Source organism: Propithecus coquereli, unplaced genomic scaffold, assembly GCF_000956105.1.
Source record: "Propithecus coquereli isolate 6110/MARCELLA unplaced genomic scaffold, Pcoq_1.0 Scaffold569, whole genome shotgun sequence".
Classification (NCBI taxonomy): domain Eukaryota; kingdom Metazoa; phylum Chordata; class Mammalia; order Primates; family Indriidae; genus Propithecus; species Propithecus coquereli.
Window position 1 is genome coordinate 688,908 of NW_012151607.1, and position 19,332 is coordinate 708,239.

The window sequence follows — 19,332 nt, forward strand, 5'->3', positions numbered from 1 at the left end:
TTCTGGAAAGATAAACCAGAGAATTATGACTTGGGTAAGTCCCATTTGTTGAAAAAAATTAATCTCATCCATAAATCTACCTTGTATTTTCTGCATAAAACCATACATATTCAAGGTTTAAAAAGTAAAGCTTTCCTGTATAGTTTCTACTGATTTATTTCCTTGTATGTCATAGCTCTTGTCAAATACCTAAACTATGATAATTTATTTATTAGATAGATGGGTAAAAAGACACTGAAACAATACTGGGAGCATTTAACAGCACGTCAGTGAAGACTGAGTATTAGCTGCATCCACAGCAGAAGGTGTTGCCTTCCCCGACTGCAAGTGAGGGAGAGGCGAGCCCACTTCCCCCTACAGGTGCTCACTCCTAACCTGCCTGCCCCACCTCAGCCATCAGCACCTCTAGTGAGGTACTCGACAAGGATGCGGTGTCTGCTTCATACAGTCACAGCTCAGGAGCCAGGGGGCTCAGAGGAGCTGGAGGGCTTGTCTCCGTAAATCCTCAAGCATGATCAGAGGCAGAGTCCCAAGGACAAGTGCTTCCTCTTCTGTGATAAATAAGAAATTATAAGAAAGCTCTACAGCTAGGTAATATTATTTCCTCTCTATAGCCAGGGTCAGCTTTCATGCTGTTTTATGATTTTTCTTAGACATAGATATGAGAGAAGCACCTGCATGGAAAACAACCACTAATTTCATGGCACCAGGTCCTAACAAAAAACGGCATTTCCCCTGCACTGGTAGAGAATGGAACCACCTGAGCAGTTCTGGTTTTCCCTCCCTCTGCACAGATGGAAAGGAAAGAAAAAAATATCATTTATCTCATTCCTTGCTTCCACTGCTGCAGAAGGTAGCTCTGTACACGGAGCAAAACCTTATTTTATTTCTTTCTCAAAAATCGTCCATAGTACTTTTAATGTGTCTTTTGTAGACTTCTCTACCTCTCTTGACAATGAACTTTCTTTGCAAAGAAGAAAAGCAACACTGGAAAGATGTATTTCTGATACTGAAGAAAGCTTTCTTCTCTTTAAAGGATCACAGCTACTGGTTTTAAATATTCTACTCTTAAACGTGCAGCTTGTCAAATATTTATAGACAGTGACTGAACGGCCTGTCAATCATTATTCATTATGCTATTCAGTATACACTTACCTTTCAAAATCAGATTTGTTTCCTGTTTATGTCGTCTTAAAAAATCAGGTGATAAACCCAGGTTTTATAAGGTCAAACTGGATTTTACAAAAAGAAATGGTTTATTTTTTTTAAAGACTTGTGTGCCTACCTATTCATTCACTCATTTTTTCATTTAATAACTAATGAATGGAGGATACTTTCCTAGGCCATGTGAAAAAAATAAAGATTTCCTCAAAGAGATACGTCCATTCCTGTGTTCATTGAAGTATTATTTACAACAGCCAAGATATGGAAACAACTTAAGTGTCTATTGATGGATAAATGGCTAAAGAAATTATGGTGTGTGTGTGTGTGTGTGTGTGTGTCTGTGTATATATATATGTATGAGTGTATATATGTAGACACATATACACACATACATATATGGTTTACACATATATGTATACACATATACACACACCCATATTATTCAGCCTTTAAAAAGAAGGCAATCCTATCATTTGCAATAGCATGGATGGAACCAGAAGACATGCCAAGTGAAATAAGCAAAACACAGAAAGACAAATACTGCATGAGCTCACTTATACGTGGGATCTAAAAAAGCTGAATTCATGGAAACAGAGAGTAGAATGGTGGTTACTAGGGGCGAGAAGGTGGGGAAATGGGGAGATGTAGGTCAATGGGTACAAAGTTGCAGTTACGTAGGACGAACAATCTGAAGATCTAATGTACAGCAGGAAGACAATAGTTAATAGCATTGTGTTGTATATTGACAATTTGCTAAGAGAATAGATTTTAGGTGCTCTTGTCACGTACACACACACACAAAAGAGATAACTATGGAAGGTGATGGGATGTGTTAAATTGCTTATCTATAGTACTCATTGCACCGTGTGTGTGTGTGTGTGTGTGTGTGTGTGTATATTAGCATATATATGTGTGTATATATATAAGTATATATATGTGTGTGTATATATATATTAAAACATCATGTTCTACATCTTAAATTAATACAGTTAAAAAAGAAAGAAAAAAGACCTCATTCTTAAATGTGTGTATGTCATGTGAAACATCTTGTCCCCTAACTTGTACATGCTGCTACTGGCCAAAGAAGGTCAACTCCCAGGAACTATGCTTGATTTGCTCTGCGCACACACCAGTGAGCACAGCCTTGAGGGATGAGGCGGCTTAGTTATAAGGGCGCCATGTCAGTCACCCCCTTTCCGGGTGGCTGAACAAACACCCCTGTGTGGCTGTCAGAGTGTCTCGGAACTGTAGCCCGTGTCCCGGCTGTCCTTCCTCCGCCCTGCTGCAATGTTGCTGGCTTCTGACCCAGCGTCTCCTGCAGCCTTCACCTACCAAACTCTGCCCTGAACTTGGTAGTGGGCTCTCCGGAGAGCTGGATCTTAGAGCGGCAGAAATAATGCACAAATGCAGGCTACAAAGCTGAGCCCGAGGAGCCCATCTTAGGAAACCTGCTCGCGTTTCTGCAGTCTCTGGCACTGCCCCTTGCCTGCCTCTCTGTGCAGCTTCCCCTGTGACATCTTCACAACCTTGTCGTATCCACACACTGCCTGTGCGGAGAAGTGAGGCATTCTCGTGGCTAGTGATGTATCCGCAGAATGGCTTTTTCAGGACAGTTCCCCTTGTCCCTATCTTAAGTCTCTCGTCTTGTGTTCTTCACCCTGGGGCCGCCCCCGCCCCATGGCAGCTGTGGGATCACAGCAAGGACACGCCGCGCATGCCGTGCTTCATGCCAGACGCCCCTGGCAGGCCGGTCTGGCCCCTCCTGAGCAGGTGCCTCGGGCTGACTGATGCAAGTCTCCACTTGAGCCTGGGTTTGAAAGTCTTTCCGGAGCTCAGCAGCTCTCCAGGGAATTACTTGTTGTCCAGACATGGTACATTTTCCAGCTATTCAGTCTGAATCAAGCCCTTACCAGAAATATCCACTTTGTTAGCCTATTTTTCACTACTTTGTAATGCACATTTCTGCTCTCGTCCTGGATCTAAATGTTGTCCCCCCTTCTCACCTTTCATCCACCTCCTTTTACCCCCTCACTGCCTCTGGGTCCATCTGGCCAATTCCTCCTCCCTACCTTTCAGGGCCCCATCTAGCAGGCCTTGCCCTCCGCCCCTCGCGACTTCTCTACAGGCTGCTGTGGCTGCCTGTAGCCTGGCCCAGGCTGACTTGATAGGGATGCACCAGCCGTCTGTCACCTACACACCGCTGGGACTCCCGGAAAGCAGAGAACTGCCTTTGGGCTCCGAGCATCCAGCCACGTACTAGGCACAGCTTTGTGTTCCATGAATATTTATTTTTGCTGAACAAATGTCTTCTACTTTATGGAAACTATGGTATTATTATTAAAGGATATATGGTCTGGCACCACGACCTTAGTTTACACTTCTGGAAGGCAAGGGCTACATCTCATAATCTGCATTTCCAGTAGCTAGTGAGGTCTCCAACACATGAAGTGTCATAGCACCTTAGGGGTGACGACGACGATGGTGATGTGAGGATACTAATAAGGATGTGTCTCAAAGTGCACTGCTGACCCCAGTGTGTGTTTCAGGGGACATACCAGTAATGATGATAATTGATATGGTGAAGAGTGGCCATTGGTTTGATATTTACAAAATGCCCAGGACTGTCCTAAGTGTGGTGGGAACATTGGTTCCTTTTATCCTCGGAAGCACCTTGGAGGAGACGTCTTGGCTCTCACTTTCGAGAAAGTGAAAATAGAGCCTGGGGAAGTTTAACGAAAGCATCTCCCAAGTTGCACAGCTGGCCAGCTGGCGAGCTGGGGTTTGCAATCAGGCTTTTTCACCTGCAGGGCAGGACACCTCACTCCCTGCATGCTCCTTAGTTTGAGGGTTCCAGTATCCCTCGTGACTTCCCTGCAGACAGCCCACGTCACATCTCTAGCCACCACAAGCAAGGAAGTGGGAAACTGCTCCAAGGAGCCACCCTCTCAAGGTGGCTTCCAGAAAGCACCCTTTTCCTTAGAGGAACTACTGCCTGTAGCCATCAGATGCTGAATTTGACAGGCAGCATTTGGTGTCGCAAAGGAGCTATGGGCAAGTTTCCAAAATGCCAGCAGGACAGGCCATGGGAGCCCTCACTCAGCCCGGGGCTTACCATGTTGAACACGGCCATGGTTAAGACGATGGCCGTGGTGACGACTGTGAGAAAGATCCGTGGCCAGGGACGGTTGGCAATGATGCTCGAGGACTTCAAAAGCCACATGAGAGGGGGAGAGGCTTTTTTGCTGCATTGCTAGAGGAGAGACAAAGAAAAAGAAAGGCGTTGCCATTTTATGTATTCTCTTCAGTTTCTTAAGGACGATGTTTAAAACCACAAGAAGCACCAACGCTGTTCATAGACTAAACAAATGAATTCTGTCCTCCCCTGGGGACCCATACCAAGTCACAAACCTTATTAAAATTATGTTGGCATTATTGCTACAAATTGAGAACAAATTCAATTTCTGTGACAGAGGTATGAGGTGCTCGGACGTCTTTTAACATAGACCTGAAGTTACGTTTTTAAGTGATTCTTTTGGCAATGGAAAAATGTTAGTTAATTAAATCAGCCTGAGGGAGATGTTGGGTTTCTGATCATAGCTACGATGAAAGTTATCATAAATTCAGCTGATTTGTATGGAAAACACATCAACCTGTCTTCCACCCCTTCCATTGCTGCATTATCTGGTCATAAGAACACAGCCCAGAACACAGAGTCAGTCTGAGGCCCGTACCTACAAGGACCACATCCAAAGGTCTGGGGCATGAGGGGTGATGGCTTCACCTCAGCCCCCCTCGTGGGGCCTTCTCCCACATGGAGAAGCTCTTTTTAAAAAGAAATTTCCAAACAAATTTTAACAGTGTTGAGAAACACATAATATTTTAAAGTTTACCCTCTAAACCATTTCAAGTGTACAGTTCAGTAGCGACAGCTATATTCACATTGTTGTAAACATCTCTGGAACTTTTAGTCTCACCAAACTGAAACCTTGTACCATTGAACAACTCCCCACCTCTCCCTCCTCCAGGCCCCGGAAGCCACCATTTTACTCCCTGTTCCCTTAGCTTTGACGGCTCTAGACACATCCTGCGAGTGGAATCATGCAGTAGTTATCCTTTTGTGACTGCCTCACTCTCTCAGCATAATGTCCAGTTCCATCAGCATTACGGCAGGATTTCCTTCTGTTAAAAGGCTGAATACAATTCCAGTGTATCTATTGATCACGTTTTTATCCATTCATCTGTCGACGGACACTGAGTTGCTTCACCTCTTGGCTGTTGAGAGAGCCGCTGCCACGAATACCGGCGTTGGGGAAGCTCTCTTTATACAAGAAGGAATCGAGGGCTCTGGGGAACAGTGGCCGGCGCTCTCTCCCCACATCCCCTGGGCCAGACGCTGCTCTGCACGGCCTCAGCAGACGGGCCCACCCAGCCTGAGGGCCGCCGCTCCAGGGAGGCGCCCTTGCGGTTCTCCTCGGCCTCCAGGCGAGAGGGCAGCAGCACAGAGACCTCCACTGAGGTGTGGGTGACACCAACTGTGTAGGTGCTGCCATGGGTAACTATACTATCAGATGTGACAAGGAGGACATAAGAGTCTTCCAGGGATCGACATCCTAACCTTCATGCTACAGAGATTATGGTCCCAAGGCCAACATTAAAAATGATGATTTCAAAAAATTCAGAAGAATAAAGAAATAAATCATACTCTTTGACTTGCACCACTAAGTTAATCAATGGTGAGCCTGGTGTGACATCAATACAACTCAAATAAAGAATACTGCAGAGTAGCACTAATAAACGGCACTTTTATTTCTCTGCCTCTCTCACATCTTCTTTTTGCATCTTTCCTAAAAATATTGTTGCCATAAACAATGCCGTATGTTAAATGTCGGTACAATTAAGTGAGATTCTATAATACAGGATGACAGGAGGTCAGAGGATAAAGAACCAGCCGGTGGCCAGGGTTCAAGCCCCCAGTGCTGTGAGACTTTCTGTGAGCTAATTGTCCTCTCTGGTCTCGATTTCTTCATCTGAAATGGGGATAATGACAGCACTTGCCTCCTTCATCTTTCCAGCGGTTTAGAGGAGCTAGATAAAGCGCTTGGAACAGGACTTATAAATGTTGGAGCTTCTTGTTATTTCAATGAAGAAAACATAATAGTTTTCAGAAACATTTTAATGACTGAAAATCGATTTCTTTATGTCTGTATAAACAACAATAAAATCCCCTGCTTTCTCCTCTTTCCACTATGGGATTTTTTTCCTTCCAGTTCCTGAAATAAAAAGACAAAGACTGTCTGCCTACAGCACACATGCCCCACGGGGGTACACGCAGGGCAAGGATTCCAGCTCACTCCGTGGGCCGATTTTCCTGGGCCCTTCCCTGACTTCCCTGAGCACCTGTCCTGGAGCCCCAGCCGGTGTGTCCCAGGCTGCAGGGGCTGCCAGGAGCAGAATCGCTGGCTGGCGGCAGGGGGCGCACTAGGCCCAGCTCTGCAGCTCATCTTCCCACTAGCAAAGCGGGAGCCAGATCTGCACTTCAGGCTTCTGTGCAAGACTGCGTTTGGATAGGGGTTGGTGGCGTTAAATCTGTCATCCAGTCAGATGCACCTTAATGGTCTGAACACGCAATGTCTTAGCAGCTCATTTAGCCAGAGAGCATTCACCTGCAAATATTTACTACGACTGTTTAATGCATGCCACTTCTAATAATATTAATATCACAGAACACAATAATCAGGCTTGTGTTCTGTAGGAGAAGCTGTAATAATGTGTAAACTGACAGGATTTAAATGAAATATCTCATCTAGCTCAGATTCCATTAAATGAAGGCACTGGGTTTGATTCTCGCAAATTAAGACAATATTTATGCATGTGCTTCCTGACTGACTAGGACTAGTGTCTTCCTTTAAGGGAAAATTATTAAAATCAATGCTTTTGTGTGTGTGAAACTGTGATAATTTCTACACACAGAAATTATCTACAGATATGATCCGGAAAATGTTAAGAGCAGAAAATAAAAAAGTTTATCACTTCAGGAGAAAATTAAAAATCTAGCTCAGATTTCATATCATGGTCAATTAAAATATGATCTAGTTATTACACACATATTTTTGGAATTATAAAATTAAAACAAGTTACTCTGGTCGAATTTTTAGGACAAGTTATTCTGGTCGAATTTTTAGAAGAATACAGGGTGATCATCTTGCCAAATATGTTATCTAATAAGAGTATATTATATTCAGTCATTTACCGAAACAGATGTGAACAGACGTGGGCAGACGTGCAGGAATTCCCTTTCTGTTCCTGTGACGTGCTGGACAAAATGACAAATCAGTGGAGCCTGGAGCTGCTCACCAGATGTGTGGGGTCGGGCACACTGGGGCCAGGACAACAGACCTGGATGCACTTGGTCAGTTCCTTTCCTGTACAGCTCCCGTGCACACTGTAAAGCCCCCCGCGCAACCATTCTTAACCCTACGCCAAATGTTCGTCATTCTCAAGGTCGGGGAGGCAGGCAGCTGTCTCCCCCTCTCAGTCACCAAGTGTAGGTTTGAAGTATAAAAATCCGTAAACCTTGCTGGTGGCAAGGACAAGGGAGTAGAAGATGACAGGGATGTGACAGTCCCAGTGACAATGAGGAGAGAGGAGGAGGGAGATAAAGTTGTTGGAGTGAACAGAAGAAACCAACGATGGCAATAAGAGGAGAAAAAAGACTAAAATCTTGAAATGGAAGGAACCTCATTAAGAAAAAAAGAAAATGTCGTTCAATCTGCAGCCCTGTGTAAAAATCACACCTGGGCCCTTGATATGCTCATTTGCTGCAGTTTACTCTGTTTTGGGTTAAGTATTAAAATAAAGGCCCTGGTAGAGAAATGCTTACCCAAACTCAGACCATCCTAATTAAACATCACAAATGATAACATCTCAAGAATATTTTCGCTATTATTCAGAAGATGCGATTCGACTGAAAATGAGAAAAACGCCTGCTGTGAGCCGAGTGCAGCTGAGTCACTCGCTTTGATCTTTGGTTTAACTCCTGGCCTCATTTCAGCCAAACCTGTGTCCTCCCTTTCTTGACCATCGGTGTCAGTCCCTGTGTCCTGTGATCAATCCCTGCGTCCTGCAATTGGCTCTTACAGAGAGCTCACCGTGCACCTTCTAAGAATGCTCGTCTGTGAATACCACATTCATCCACGACAAACATGGGATTGGTACTAAATGTAGCGGAAGATGTAAAAGAAGAAGAAATACAAATTTATAGGAAAACCCTATCCCAGACTGGTGGAGGGATAATGAGCAGTGGGGTGTGGTAGAAAAAGCACAAGATGAATGCCAACGTCCTTAATCCAGTACATGTGGCTTCTCCACATAAGAGCAAAATGTTCATGCACTTTATTTGGATTAAAAAAAACAAGGAAAAAAAATCTATCAAAAAGTTAGCCTGTCTGTCTCCCTGCTCCCCTCCCCAACTCCCCTTCCCTTTCCTGCTTCTCTTCCTTATCGTGAACCACTCACAATGGGAACAATTGGTAATCTCTCAATCTAAAATTAATTCTTCATAATTTAAGTGAATAATCATGAAAGTAGACTGCATGTACAGTTCCATTAGTGTCCATTTTAAAAATAATATGAGATACCTGAAAAGAAGTAGAAGTTAATATTAAGTGAAGTTTAATAGAATAAAAAAACATTCAGCAAAGTTATAAATAACCAGCGTGGCCAAGTGGCAGACTTTTATTATGACAAAAACAAAGCCCATGTTAAAGTCTTGCCTGGAAAACATGGTGGGTAAGTTTGTCACATGAACACGTGTTTTTGCATATTTGCCTAAAGGAACAGCTACTCTGGCATTTTAATTGGCCAAGGATTGTCATTCTGAAGGGCAGGAACAAGCTGGAGCAATAACTACTTGTAACATTTAATGTCACAAAGACTGTCACGTGTACTTTGATTGTCTAATTGTCCTTGAATTTCCCACAGGAAGATTTTTTTTTTATTCCCATCCATCATATTCCACAAAATCAACCTGTTTCTTCCTCAAGCCCTGGGTGAGCCACATTCCTTGAACATCGCTCTACTGTGTGGAGCTTACAGCACTGTCCATGTTGTGTTGTCTTTGCTGACATATTTGTCTTTGGCCACATGCAGAGCTGATTGAGGACAGTGACCATATCTCGCTATCTTTATGTTTTCAGAGGCCAGCATACTGTGTGTCCAATAGTAGGAATTCAACAAATGCTTGCTGGATGTATTCACTATCTTAATGATGGACCCGAAGGGAATTATCAGGGGACAGAAGCCAAGAGGGAACTCAGTGTCAAAGGGGCTGAGGCTTTGGGGTTAGTCCAGGATGCCCCAGAATAGGACACAGGCTACGGCACCTAGGGGGTGAGCTTTTAACGCCCACAGGGGAAAGAAAGAAGGTGTTGCCTTGGGCTTGCAAAAGGTGGGCAGCCAGGACTGTGGCCCCAGAATAAAACCCGGAGCCTCAAAAAGCTGTTCCTTTTATGTGGAGAAGTCTGGCAGAACGCCACTTGCTAGTTCAAGGAAGTATCAATGAGTTTCTAATGATAAATTTAAATTCTAGATAAGGGTGTGGGTTTGAAATTACATTATTTTGATTCATAATGAGAATCCCAAAGTGAAGGTTTATTAATCAGGACAAAAACCAGAGAAAGTCCTGGAGACTCAGGCAGAAGCAAGAATGACACGGCTTGTAAGTTGTACTTACAAGTGATGCCCCAGAGTGCAGGGACGTCCCAGCATCCCAGTTGGGGTCGGGGCAGTTCCTAGTGAACATGACCTCCCAGTGAAAACAAATTAGGAACTACATAAGGCAGTGGACTAGATGAGGAAGAGTCAACACAGATAACAGTAGTAGAATGAGCACAGTAAGATCTTCAGATATTACACCAATCTGAAATGGCCTATAAAATAAGATTAAAGTAACAAAAGAAGGATTAGAATCCACAGTGAACAAGCAGGTTATTAAGAGAAAATAATAGGCATATTTTTAACATAAGCCATATGGACTCTCTAGAGATGAAAATGTAGATATTGAAATTAAAAACTCAGTGGCTATAGAGGGAGTACATGAACTGTCTCTGAATGGCTGACGAGGGTCAGGTGGATCTCAGGAAATAACCCACAAAACAGCACAGAGGGGTGAAGAAATGAAGGATGTGAAAGCAACATTGAGACACGGAAGATGCGATGAAGAGATTTGACATACCCCTAATAGAAGTTTGAGAAAAATAGAAAAGAAAGATCAGAGAAGAGACAAAAATACAAGGAGACATCAGGCAATGGCACTGTGGACTGGAGCAGGATGTGTGGTCTGTGGTTGGAGACACACTCAGTCCCAAACGGGGAAAATGAAAGTCAACCTACACGTCAACACACAGCATCTACTGCCCACAAAGACAGCGAGCAAACCCTACAAAAAACCCGCAGAGACCAGGGACCAAGGGACAACAACCAGACAGACAGTAGACCTCTCCTCAATACAACAGAAGCCAGAAAATTATGAAATCATGTTTTTAAAATGTTAGAAGAAATATAAATTATTATTATACAATGAGGAAAAAATAAAGACTTTTTGAAACACCCAAACTGAGTAGGTATATTATTCACAAGCTCTCATGGAGAGAATTATAACAGCAAGTGCTTTAGCAATATGGAAACCAAATCCTGGAGGAAGGAACAGTATTTGGAAGAAACAAGGAGCAAAGAAATTGTTAAACAAAAACAAAAATAATAATAACAATGAATAATTTGAGCAGTTTAAATTTAGAAGAATTTAAACGACATTAGCATAAAAGATGGAATGGTCAGACTTAAAGCACTGAGAATACTGCTCTTCAACAAGAAGATGGAGATATTAAGGAACCTTGCTAATCATCTGCGCGTTACATATTTCAAGGTAATAGCCGAAAAGACAGACTAGAATATACAACTTTCAAGTCACTAGAGGGAATAAAAGGGAATTAACTCTGTGGATCCAAGAGAAGACAGAAGAGGAGGAAAAATAAGTAGAAGCAAGAAAGATATTAATACATGGTAGATTTTTCAAAAGTAAAATAAGATTGTAATAGTAATTACAATACACATAAATGTATTATACTTGCCAAGTAAAAGAGAGAGATTTCTGGATCTGGGAAAATAAAATATAGCTAGATGCTGTTTGCTGGAGATACACCTAAAACTTATACAATGACAAGGAAAAGCTGAAAGTAAAAAGATGGAAAAAGGAACACCGGGAAAATTCTAACCCAAAAAGATACGGTCGAGTTATATTGACATTAGAGAAAATAGACTTCAAGGGGAGAACACTGCTGTGGGGTAGAAAGCCTTTCTGTTAGCTGGTGTGTGACCTACTTTTCCTTTCCCACACTGACCTGTATATTTGCGCTTTCATCTCTGCCTGAGCGAGGCTGGGGGGCTGGGATCACATTACCTCTGCTGTACAAAGCACAAGGTAACAACATCGGAAGAAAAATTTCTTCTGACATTTTCTGGCATTTTCATTTGCTGAATCTAGCATACTTGTTCTAAAGATGTTCCGGAGGTTTGTTTGGCTTTTTTTCGTGGTATTTTTGGTTACAGTTACTCTCTCATATTTGTTACAGAGATGTAAGTCCACTCAGGTAGCTTAGAAGGTTAAATCTGACCGTAAATGCGCACTTGCTATTATTATTACTACTACGATGATGACAACTGTTCTTATTTTTTTATTGCTGATTGTGATGAAAATGTGAACTTGAATCTCTAATTTTAGTCTTAGTTTCTACCTAGATAACATGGATTGTTTTCATTATCAAATAAAGTAATAGGTATGAAAACACTCTGAAGGACTTTCACATGTACAAAAACATTTTGCAAAGTAGTATTATTGAGGGTACTTTCTTACTAGAGTATTTTAGTCTAAATTCAATTATAAATTAGCTTTTTCTTTTATTTTATCAAATGTCTTTTAAGATGAATTTACACTTTGCCCAGAACCTAGTTTTAAGTAACCTGGACCAAACAGTTGGCTCATGTGTCTTAGGAAACCAGACCAGAAGAGAACACGAAGGAGCTACTGTGTGGGCTACCTGGACTCACCAGTGTGATTCTGATCAATGGGTGCTCAGCAGTCACAGCAAGGCAAGCTCAGCACCACGCTGGTCCGACCCTGCCTGGTGCTGGGCACCTGTCTGCCAGTGGCTCTCCACATGCAGCCTGGCACCGCTGGAACCGCCTCCAGGAACGCCTCCTTGCTTGCTGTACACCACTGGGCAAGCTTCACGGTGTCTGTGAGCCTCTGTTTTGTTAAACTGTAGCATGGACGTTCCCTCCCAGCACTCTTGTGGGGACCAATGAGCCAGCAGACGCTAAGTGTCCCACAGAGCAAGCAGGTATTTTTAACCTAACATTTACCACTTACAAACTGCGATGCGGCCGGAATCAGAACCGCTCTCAGGGACCTTGCCCACCATCAGCAGTTTGGATTGATCCCAGAGGCTCCCACCCAAGGACACGAAGCCTTTGCAGGCCTCAGCAGTCGCACCCTCCTGACTCTGCCCCAAAGCCTCCATTTGCATCCTCAGGAGGTCCCACTGCAGCTCCTTCTGCATTATGTTTTCATGGAGAGAAAACTTCTACTTGAAATGATCAGAAATGGAAACCCACTTAAGAACATGGCACCTCTGGAGTCCTGGGTCCCTCAGTCACAAAACGAGGGGCGGGGCCGGCCGTCTCTGGGCTCTCACCCAGCCCCTGAGTTCCACAGTTCTGAAATGTTAGGTGGCATTCGATGTAGGATGCCGAGCACCTCGCGAAGGCACCTGTGGCAGAGGTGCCCGAGGAGACCTGGCGCGGGAGGACTCCAGGACGCAGGCGGGGATGCGGTGGCCGGAAGCCCCCCAGAGCACTGAGCAGGAGGAAGCAGCTGTGAGCTGGATGCGGAGTTTCAGCTCGGAAGGAGTCTAGTTGGGGTGAAGACGGGGGCGGGACATCTTCTGAGCAGTGGTGCCAGGAAATTACACTTGGGTGGAACCTGACATTCCTTCAAGCTGACTGCTATTAAATATTTATCTTGTGTTTCAAGTGCCCCAAGTACCATCATGAGCAAAACAGGGCTGCAGCGAACTCACTGAAGATCTTTCCAACTAAAAGAATAAAAGTAATGATGCAAAACGGGAACCCAGCCCTGCCAGCACAAGGGAGCTGGCAGGGAAAACGATGGGCTCTTCGGAGTTGGATTATGAAATTGAGAAGATTATTTCCAACAGAAGAGACAGCCTGCAGCATGTCCAAGTCAAGGGATCAAGCATATATGAGCCAGAAATTTCAATGCAGCATGCCGGAGGCTGCCCCCAGCTCCCCACTCCTCCCCTCAGCCACACGTTCATTCACACGTAGAACCTGTCCCAGTGCTAGAACGTCAGAGAAGGTCCCTTAGGGCACATCTAACTCTGCCAGAGAATGATTGGCAACTGTTAGATGAAGGGGGTGCTACACAGAGTTAGAGGGGTGGAGGAAGGAGAAAGACCCCCATGAAAACAATACAAGAAGCCCAGTAGTGTTTAGTTAGCACCTACTTATTGAACAGATCCATGTGATCACACCCTGCCGGATTCAGTGAAGGGACAGAGAGCAAGTTTAGGGAACGTTCTTGTCTTAAGAAACTTAGTATGTGTTAAGGGAAACAATAGAAAAACATTAGCGGTCTAGATGAGATGTTATATAATCGAGGCTAAACCGTATAGCACAACTAAGTCCCATGGGGCGTTAAGAGGGCCCATCATGGGCAGGGCTTGGACTGGTGTCCAAGCAGGTTTCTAGGAAACCTAAGCCCACTCCCATGGGCAAGAACTGAGGGGCAGGGAGGCAGTGGCCATACCTCGGGGAGACACCGAGGTGGGGCTGGGCTTCTCATGGAAACGATAATAAAAAAGAAATTCCCTGCCATATTTTTCAGAATGTGTCACTGAAAAAATATCTGTATGATTTTTCTACCAAAAGGAAAAATGATTGCATTTCATTATCACCCTTATTTTTTTGCCCATTTTGGTGTTTTTCTTCCTTTTTATCAAATCCAGCTGTAAGGTGGCCAATTCGATTTGCTTGTGTTGGATATTTTGTACAACAGAGGGTGACAAAGGCAAGTGCTTGGAAGAAAAATATCGGCCAACCTTACTTTTTTTGCAACTTCCTTTATAAAAGTATTTTATTTTAATTCTTTCTACAGAGAATTTAGTACTGATATTATTAGCACGATTGCCTTTGTCATTTTAGTTTTCCGAAAGTTACTGTATGTTAATAGAAAGTAAGTTCGGAGTATTAAATACTTTTCATAAACTCAATATTTAATTCATAAATAAATGCAAATCATTATAAAACCTCATACAATTGTAGGCTATTAAGAAGCCCAGGAATGGGCAATTGGAATGTGGCCATGTTTCTCCAAGACCACTGTGGAATATCTGTAATAGGCAGAGTTTTTTGACCGAATTTGGAGGGTAAAGTACAAAGCACACTTAAGCCTTCTGAGACTGGCTGTGCACTAATATGTTTGATGCTGAGAGTTGAAAAGTCCATACAGAATGGTCTAAACAGTAAAAAGAACCTACAAAGAGAATAAATCCTTCTTGAATTTTTTGTGGACTACATCCGGACCAAGGATCATGGCTGGCCACTGGGGCAGACTCATTGGTGGATCCTATCCATTCAAGTCTAGTAAGGCCCGATGTCTTCAAGGTTAGCCTTCCTGGCTACATTGGCATAATACAGGCTTCTTGTGAGGAGGGGGTGGGCACCAGTTCATTTGTAGCCTTGAAATTTGCTCACTGAGACACCACAGAGTCAAAATGAACTTCCTAGCATGTGGCATATGAGTGCCAGGGTCTTGGGAGCCCTGGGAATGAGAAAGGATGGGGAGCTGTTGACAGCTTGTAGGGGCCCCAGGCTAGCCCAGGAGGGACCAAGAGGTATGACAGGTAGATTCCAGTGAGGCCAAAAGAGGGGACATCACATAAGAGCAAAGCTTTCCCACAAAGGCAGCACAATTGTTCTTGGAATCCTTTTATCTACCTCAAGATCTATGTTTCTTTTGTAACAACCAATGTAAACAAAATAGCCTGAAACCCTAAAAATACATGATGCCCCAATGCCCAAGGCTGGGTTCCTTGTTATAGAAAATGAAAAATATGGCTAGTTAGGCATGATGATGTAAACTGATATAATTAGAACTAGGCTGGGATTTCCAGTGCAACCATGAAGGGTGGTTCCTGTGCTGAGAAATGTCTGCAGAGGCCTTGTGGAGGCAAGGAAAGGAGAGGGTGGAGCCCGAGTGCTTTTCCATCCAAAGGATGATTCTGGGAACAAGGAAAACCAGGCTTCTTTATAAAGCAGGCATTTTAGAACTTTGCCAAGGATTCCCATGAGTCTTTCAGAGTGGTTCGATATTCGCCAAGGTCCCTTCTCTCTACAACCTGCAATGTCTTCAGGGAATCTCAAGAGACTGGAGATGCTACATATGCATTCGAGTAAATCAGAAACCACAGTTCCAGTTTTGTAAGAGTTTTCAATGAGGTTTGAAACATCTAAACTATCATGTAGTAAACAAAATCCACAGAAGTTTGCAAAGGTGCCAGGCAGCAAAGACAGAGTGCCCACTGCTGAAAGCAGAAATGAGCTTTGGAATCTTGACTGGTGTTGGCCAAAAGATTTCGACATATCAGACCTGCATGTGATGGATGGCCCAGGGCCGCAGGACTACTGTTTTTCAGAGCCTCTGAAGGGAAGATGAGGATTTTAAGAGGGCATTATGTTGTTGCTGAAGTAACAGTATGTCCTTTGAAATGCAAAATGACACTGCAGTGAAGACTCCAATGCACAGTGAAAACCCATGCAGAATGAGAAAACTGCTTTCATAGAAGCCATCGGAGCCTCCCACTGGGTATAGTACAACCCTGAGAGGTGACAGGTAGACCACAGCTTTGAGTCTGTTTCCTGGCAACATCATCTAAATGGGCTTGTCAAAGTCTAACTGGCAGAAGAAATCAAGATTTTGGAAATATGAAAACATCTATGGTATTTTCTATAATACAACCCCAGATGGCACATAAAATGGCATCCATTGACAAACGTTGTAAAGATTATTCTTATTTATTTTGTATAAGAGATTATGGTCATGTTAAAATTTTGATTAAAAAAAATCTCTGAACCTTCTCCCGAGGATGCCCAGGAACTCTGCTCAGGAAACCTGGCTCAGGTGGCCTCTCGGTTTCAACGCATCTCCACGGAACAAATCGAAACACGGCTTATGTCGGAGACCTCTATCCCACTGTTGGCTTTCTCAGGATGCTCTCAAAGAGCCATGGCCAACGAGAAACGCTTGCTTTAACTCAAGAATAAACTTAGATTTAATTCTCTTTTCTAGAACTAGCATTTAAACCATAGAGTCTGCAATGATTGGCTTAAATTAAAACACTAAAAAAAGATATGTTAACATTTTCTTTCTTCAAATACTCCAAAATTTTATATCTTGAAAGTGGATGTGAAAGATGTATCAGGTTTAAATTTTAATTCCCCTGTATACTGAAAGCCTCATAGGGTGCTCACACTTACTGCTGCACATACTCTGACAACTTAGAGGAGATGATAAAAAGTACCGACAGGAATAAATAAGCAAAAACACAATTTTATGGTGTGATATTCAACATTGCAAACCATCTCCAAATTAGTGCCTTTGCTGTGCTTGAGCTGCCTTGGTTTATATTCTGGGGCTGTTGGCCTGAAGGGTACGTGTTTCTTTACTGGAATCTGTAGTTCTAGAAATGTGAATCACCAAGCTCCCTGGTTTAGAAAGTTTTTAGCAAGAAATCAGTTTTCATGAAATGAGCACACCTTCAGAGATGGTCCATATTTGCAGTACCTACCAAAAGCTGTCCAGCAAAGCAGACGAAGAGGATGAAGGCAAGCAAGAGAAACGCAGCTCCAAAGGAAATCCCGAAGGTGGATGTTCTACCAGAAAACAAAAAGGAGCAGGTTAGTGTGGAGGTAGTTTCTGGAAAGCTACGAGTAACACTTTTGGATTAATTAGGACTTAATTAAATGAACACCGCAATCCTCAATAATTTTTTGAGAAGTAAAAATGGAGCTAAAACAAACCAAACACGTGCCCATGGAAAAGTGTCTATAGTTGTGACGGATCAACTTGTTATGACTCATTAAAACTGCTCTGGAAGCATCGGTTCTTTATGAAAGAAAAACAACCTTTTTAAATGGCCCGTCTATGTCCCTGGAATGTTCTTGCCACACTTGGCCACAATCCCTCATCTTGGCAGCCTCACCCCGAGGGCCTGGAAGACCTGAAGCCCCAGCCCTGCTCCTGTCAACCCAGGAAACACTGAGTCCTCCCCAGCCCCAATCCCACCCGACCAGATTCAACCAATTCAGTTCAACACAGTTGTGGCTAAATGTTCGGTGAGGCTTTTAGAGGCTCGAGCAAGCCAACAAGCAAAAAAGCATCCCATGACCACGTGAAAAACACGCCCACGAAGTTATAAATTCTGCCACTGACAGATTCCAAGTTTATTTATAAGAATCATATGCATTTCTGAGAGGTCCTTTAAATTATTAAATAACTCAAAGCCTTTTAAAAACTTCCTTTAATCCAAGGATAGAAAGTTGCAAGAGTATAAATAGGGCTGAAGCACAATGAATCATCAAAAATGAAGTTCAAGTGGAACATCCAGGGAGAGGTCGGATGGTGTCTGAGACTGAAACGAAAGCTTATGCCAAGGAGGTTGGCCGGAGCTAGTGAGGAAACAGAAGACTTGGCACTGAGAAGAGTGACCCTGATGTGATGATGTGCAGAACCAAAGAACCAGACGCGAGTAAGCCACAAGCTGGAATCCCCCTGCAAGAGCACGCTGGCACCCCGGCAGGACTGGAAGCACAGCAAGTGGTCCATGCACTGAGTAATCCCTGTGCTAAGGCGGGAAGGCACCGCTCCCCTCACTGTCTCAGACACCTAGAGATGATTACGGGGGACGCACATCCAGCAAGATCGACGAAAACTTGAGTTAACCAACACTTGCGCCTGACCCAGTGACGTTCACATTTTATGGTAGCAATGAGACTCTGCTGGAGGGTGTATATGCACCAAGTACATCCGGATTGTTGACTCGTCTCGTGGCCAGGCCCATGCTAGGTTGCTGTGATACAATGAGGAGCAAGAAGCCAGCCCTGCAGGGGTGAGGGGTGTGCCGGCCCACACCTCAGAGACATGGGGTCTCTCGTCCTTATCCCTGTGACTAAAGGGGACCACAGTGATTCGCCCGCTGGGCTTAGGTTTGCCATGTTCTCCTCTGGTTTTTACAAGAGAGCTAGGACAGGTTTTCTTTGACGCTATGTTCTTCCTAGTTCCTTCTTGGCGTCAAGGTGTTGCCAGCCTCATACGGCTGAATTTGGAATCATTTCGTCTTTTTCTTAGGCCTGGAACTGTTTAAATACTGAATTACTGATCTCTTCTTGAAGGTTTGGTAAAACTCAAATGTATTAAATAAAACCATCTGATGATGGGCACAGTGATGATGATGATAGTAGTGGTGGTGATGAAGATGACCATGCCAACATGGAGTATTTTTGTGTGCCAAGTGCTATTGTGATATATGTATCATATATAATATACATATGCACATATACACTTCGCTTTATTCTCACAATAATCCTATATAGTAGTTACTATTACTACCTCATTTACCAAAGAGAAACTGAAGCCCAGAGAAGTTTAAGAAACTTGCCTGAATTGTATCTCTATTAAGTGGTGCTGTAAGGATTTATGTCTACCCACTTGTATTCCCGATTACGTTCTGTTTTAGGAGTAGACATGTCACATTTCTGCCATATGTATTGGTTCTATTTTTTGAGTCAATTTTGACAGTTTTCTCAGAGAATTATCCATTTCATTTAGATTTTTAATTGTAAAATATTATGCATAATATTTTCTTATAATTTAAAAAGTCTCCATATTTGAAGTAATTTCTTCTTGTGCTTAACGTTGTTTTTCTTATTTTTTCTCTAGATCAGACTTTTGAAGCTCTGCATGTTTTGTTGATCTTTTCAAAGAATGAGTTCTTGGTTTATTGTTAAGGTCTATTATTTCTGTTCTTTCTCTAT

The 19,332-nt window shown here is 43.2% G+C and overlaps 1 protein-coding gene across 1 annotated transcript in view; it reads right to left on the reverse strand.

The window, feature by feature from the left end:
• The window catches only part of ADCY2 (adenylate cyclase 2 (brain)), a 180,664-nt gene that overhangs the window by 46,869 nt on the left and 114,463 nt on the right, over positions 1-19,332 (reverse strand). Inside the window, exons 12-13 of the mRNA XM_012658016.1 lie at positions 17,088-17,172; positions 4,261-4,414 (exon numbers count right to left, since the gene is read on the reverse strand). Coding sequence (XP_012513470.1) covers positions 4,261-4,414; positions 17,088-17,172 — 239 coding nt within the window. The remainder of the gene's footprint in view (positions 1-4,260; positions 4,415-17,087; positions 17,173-19,332) is intronic.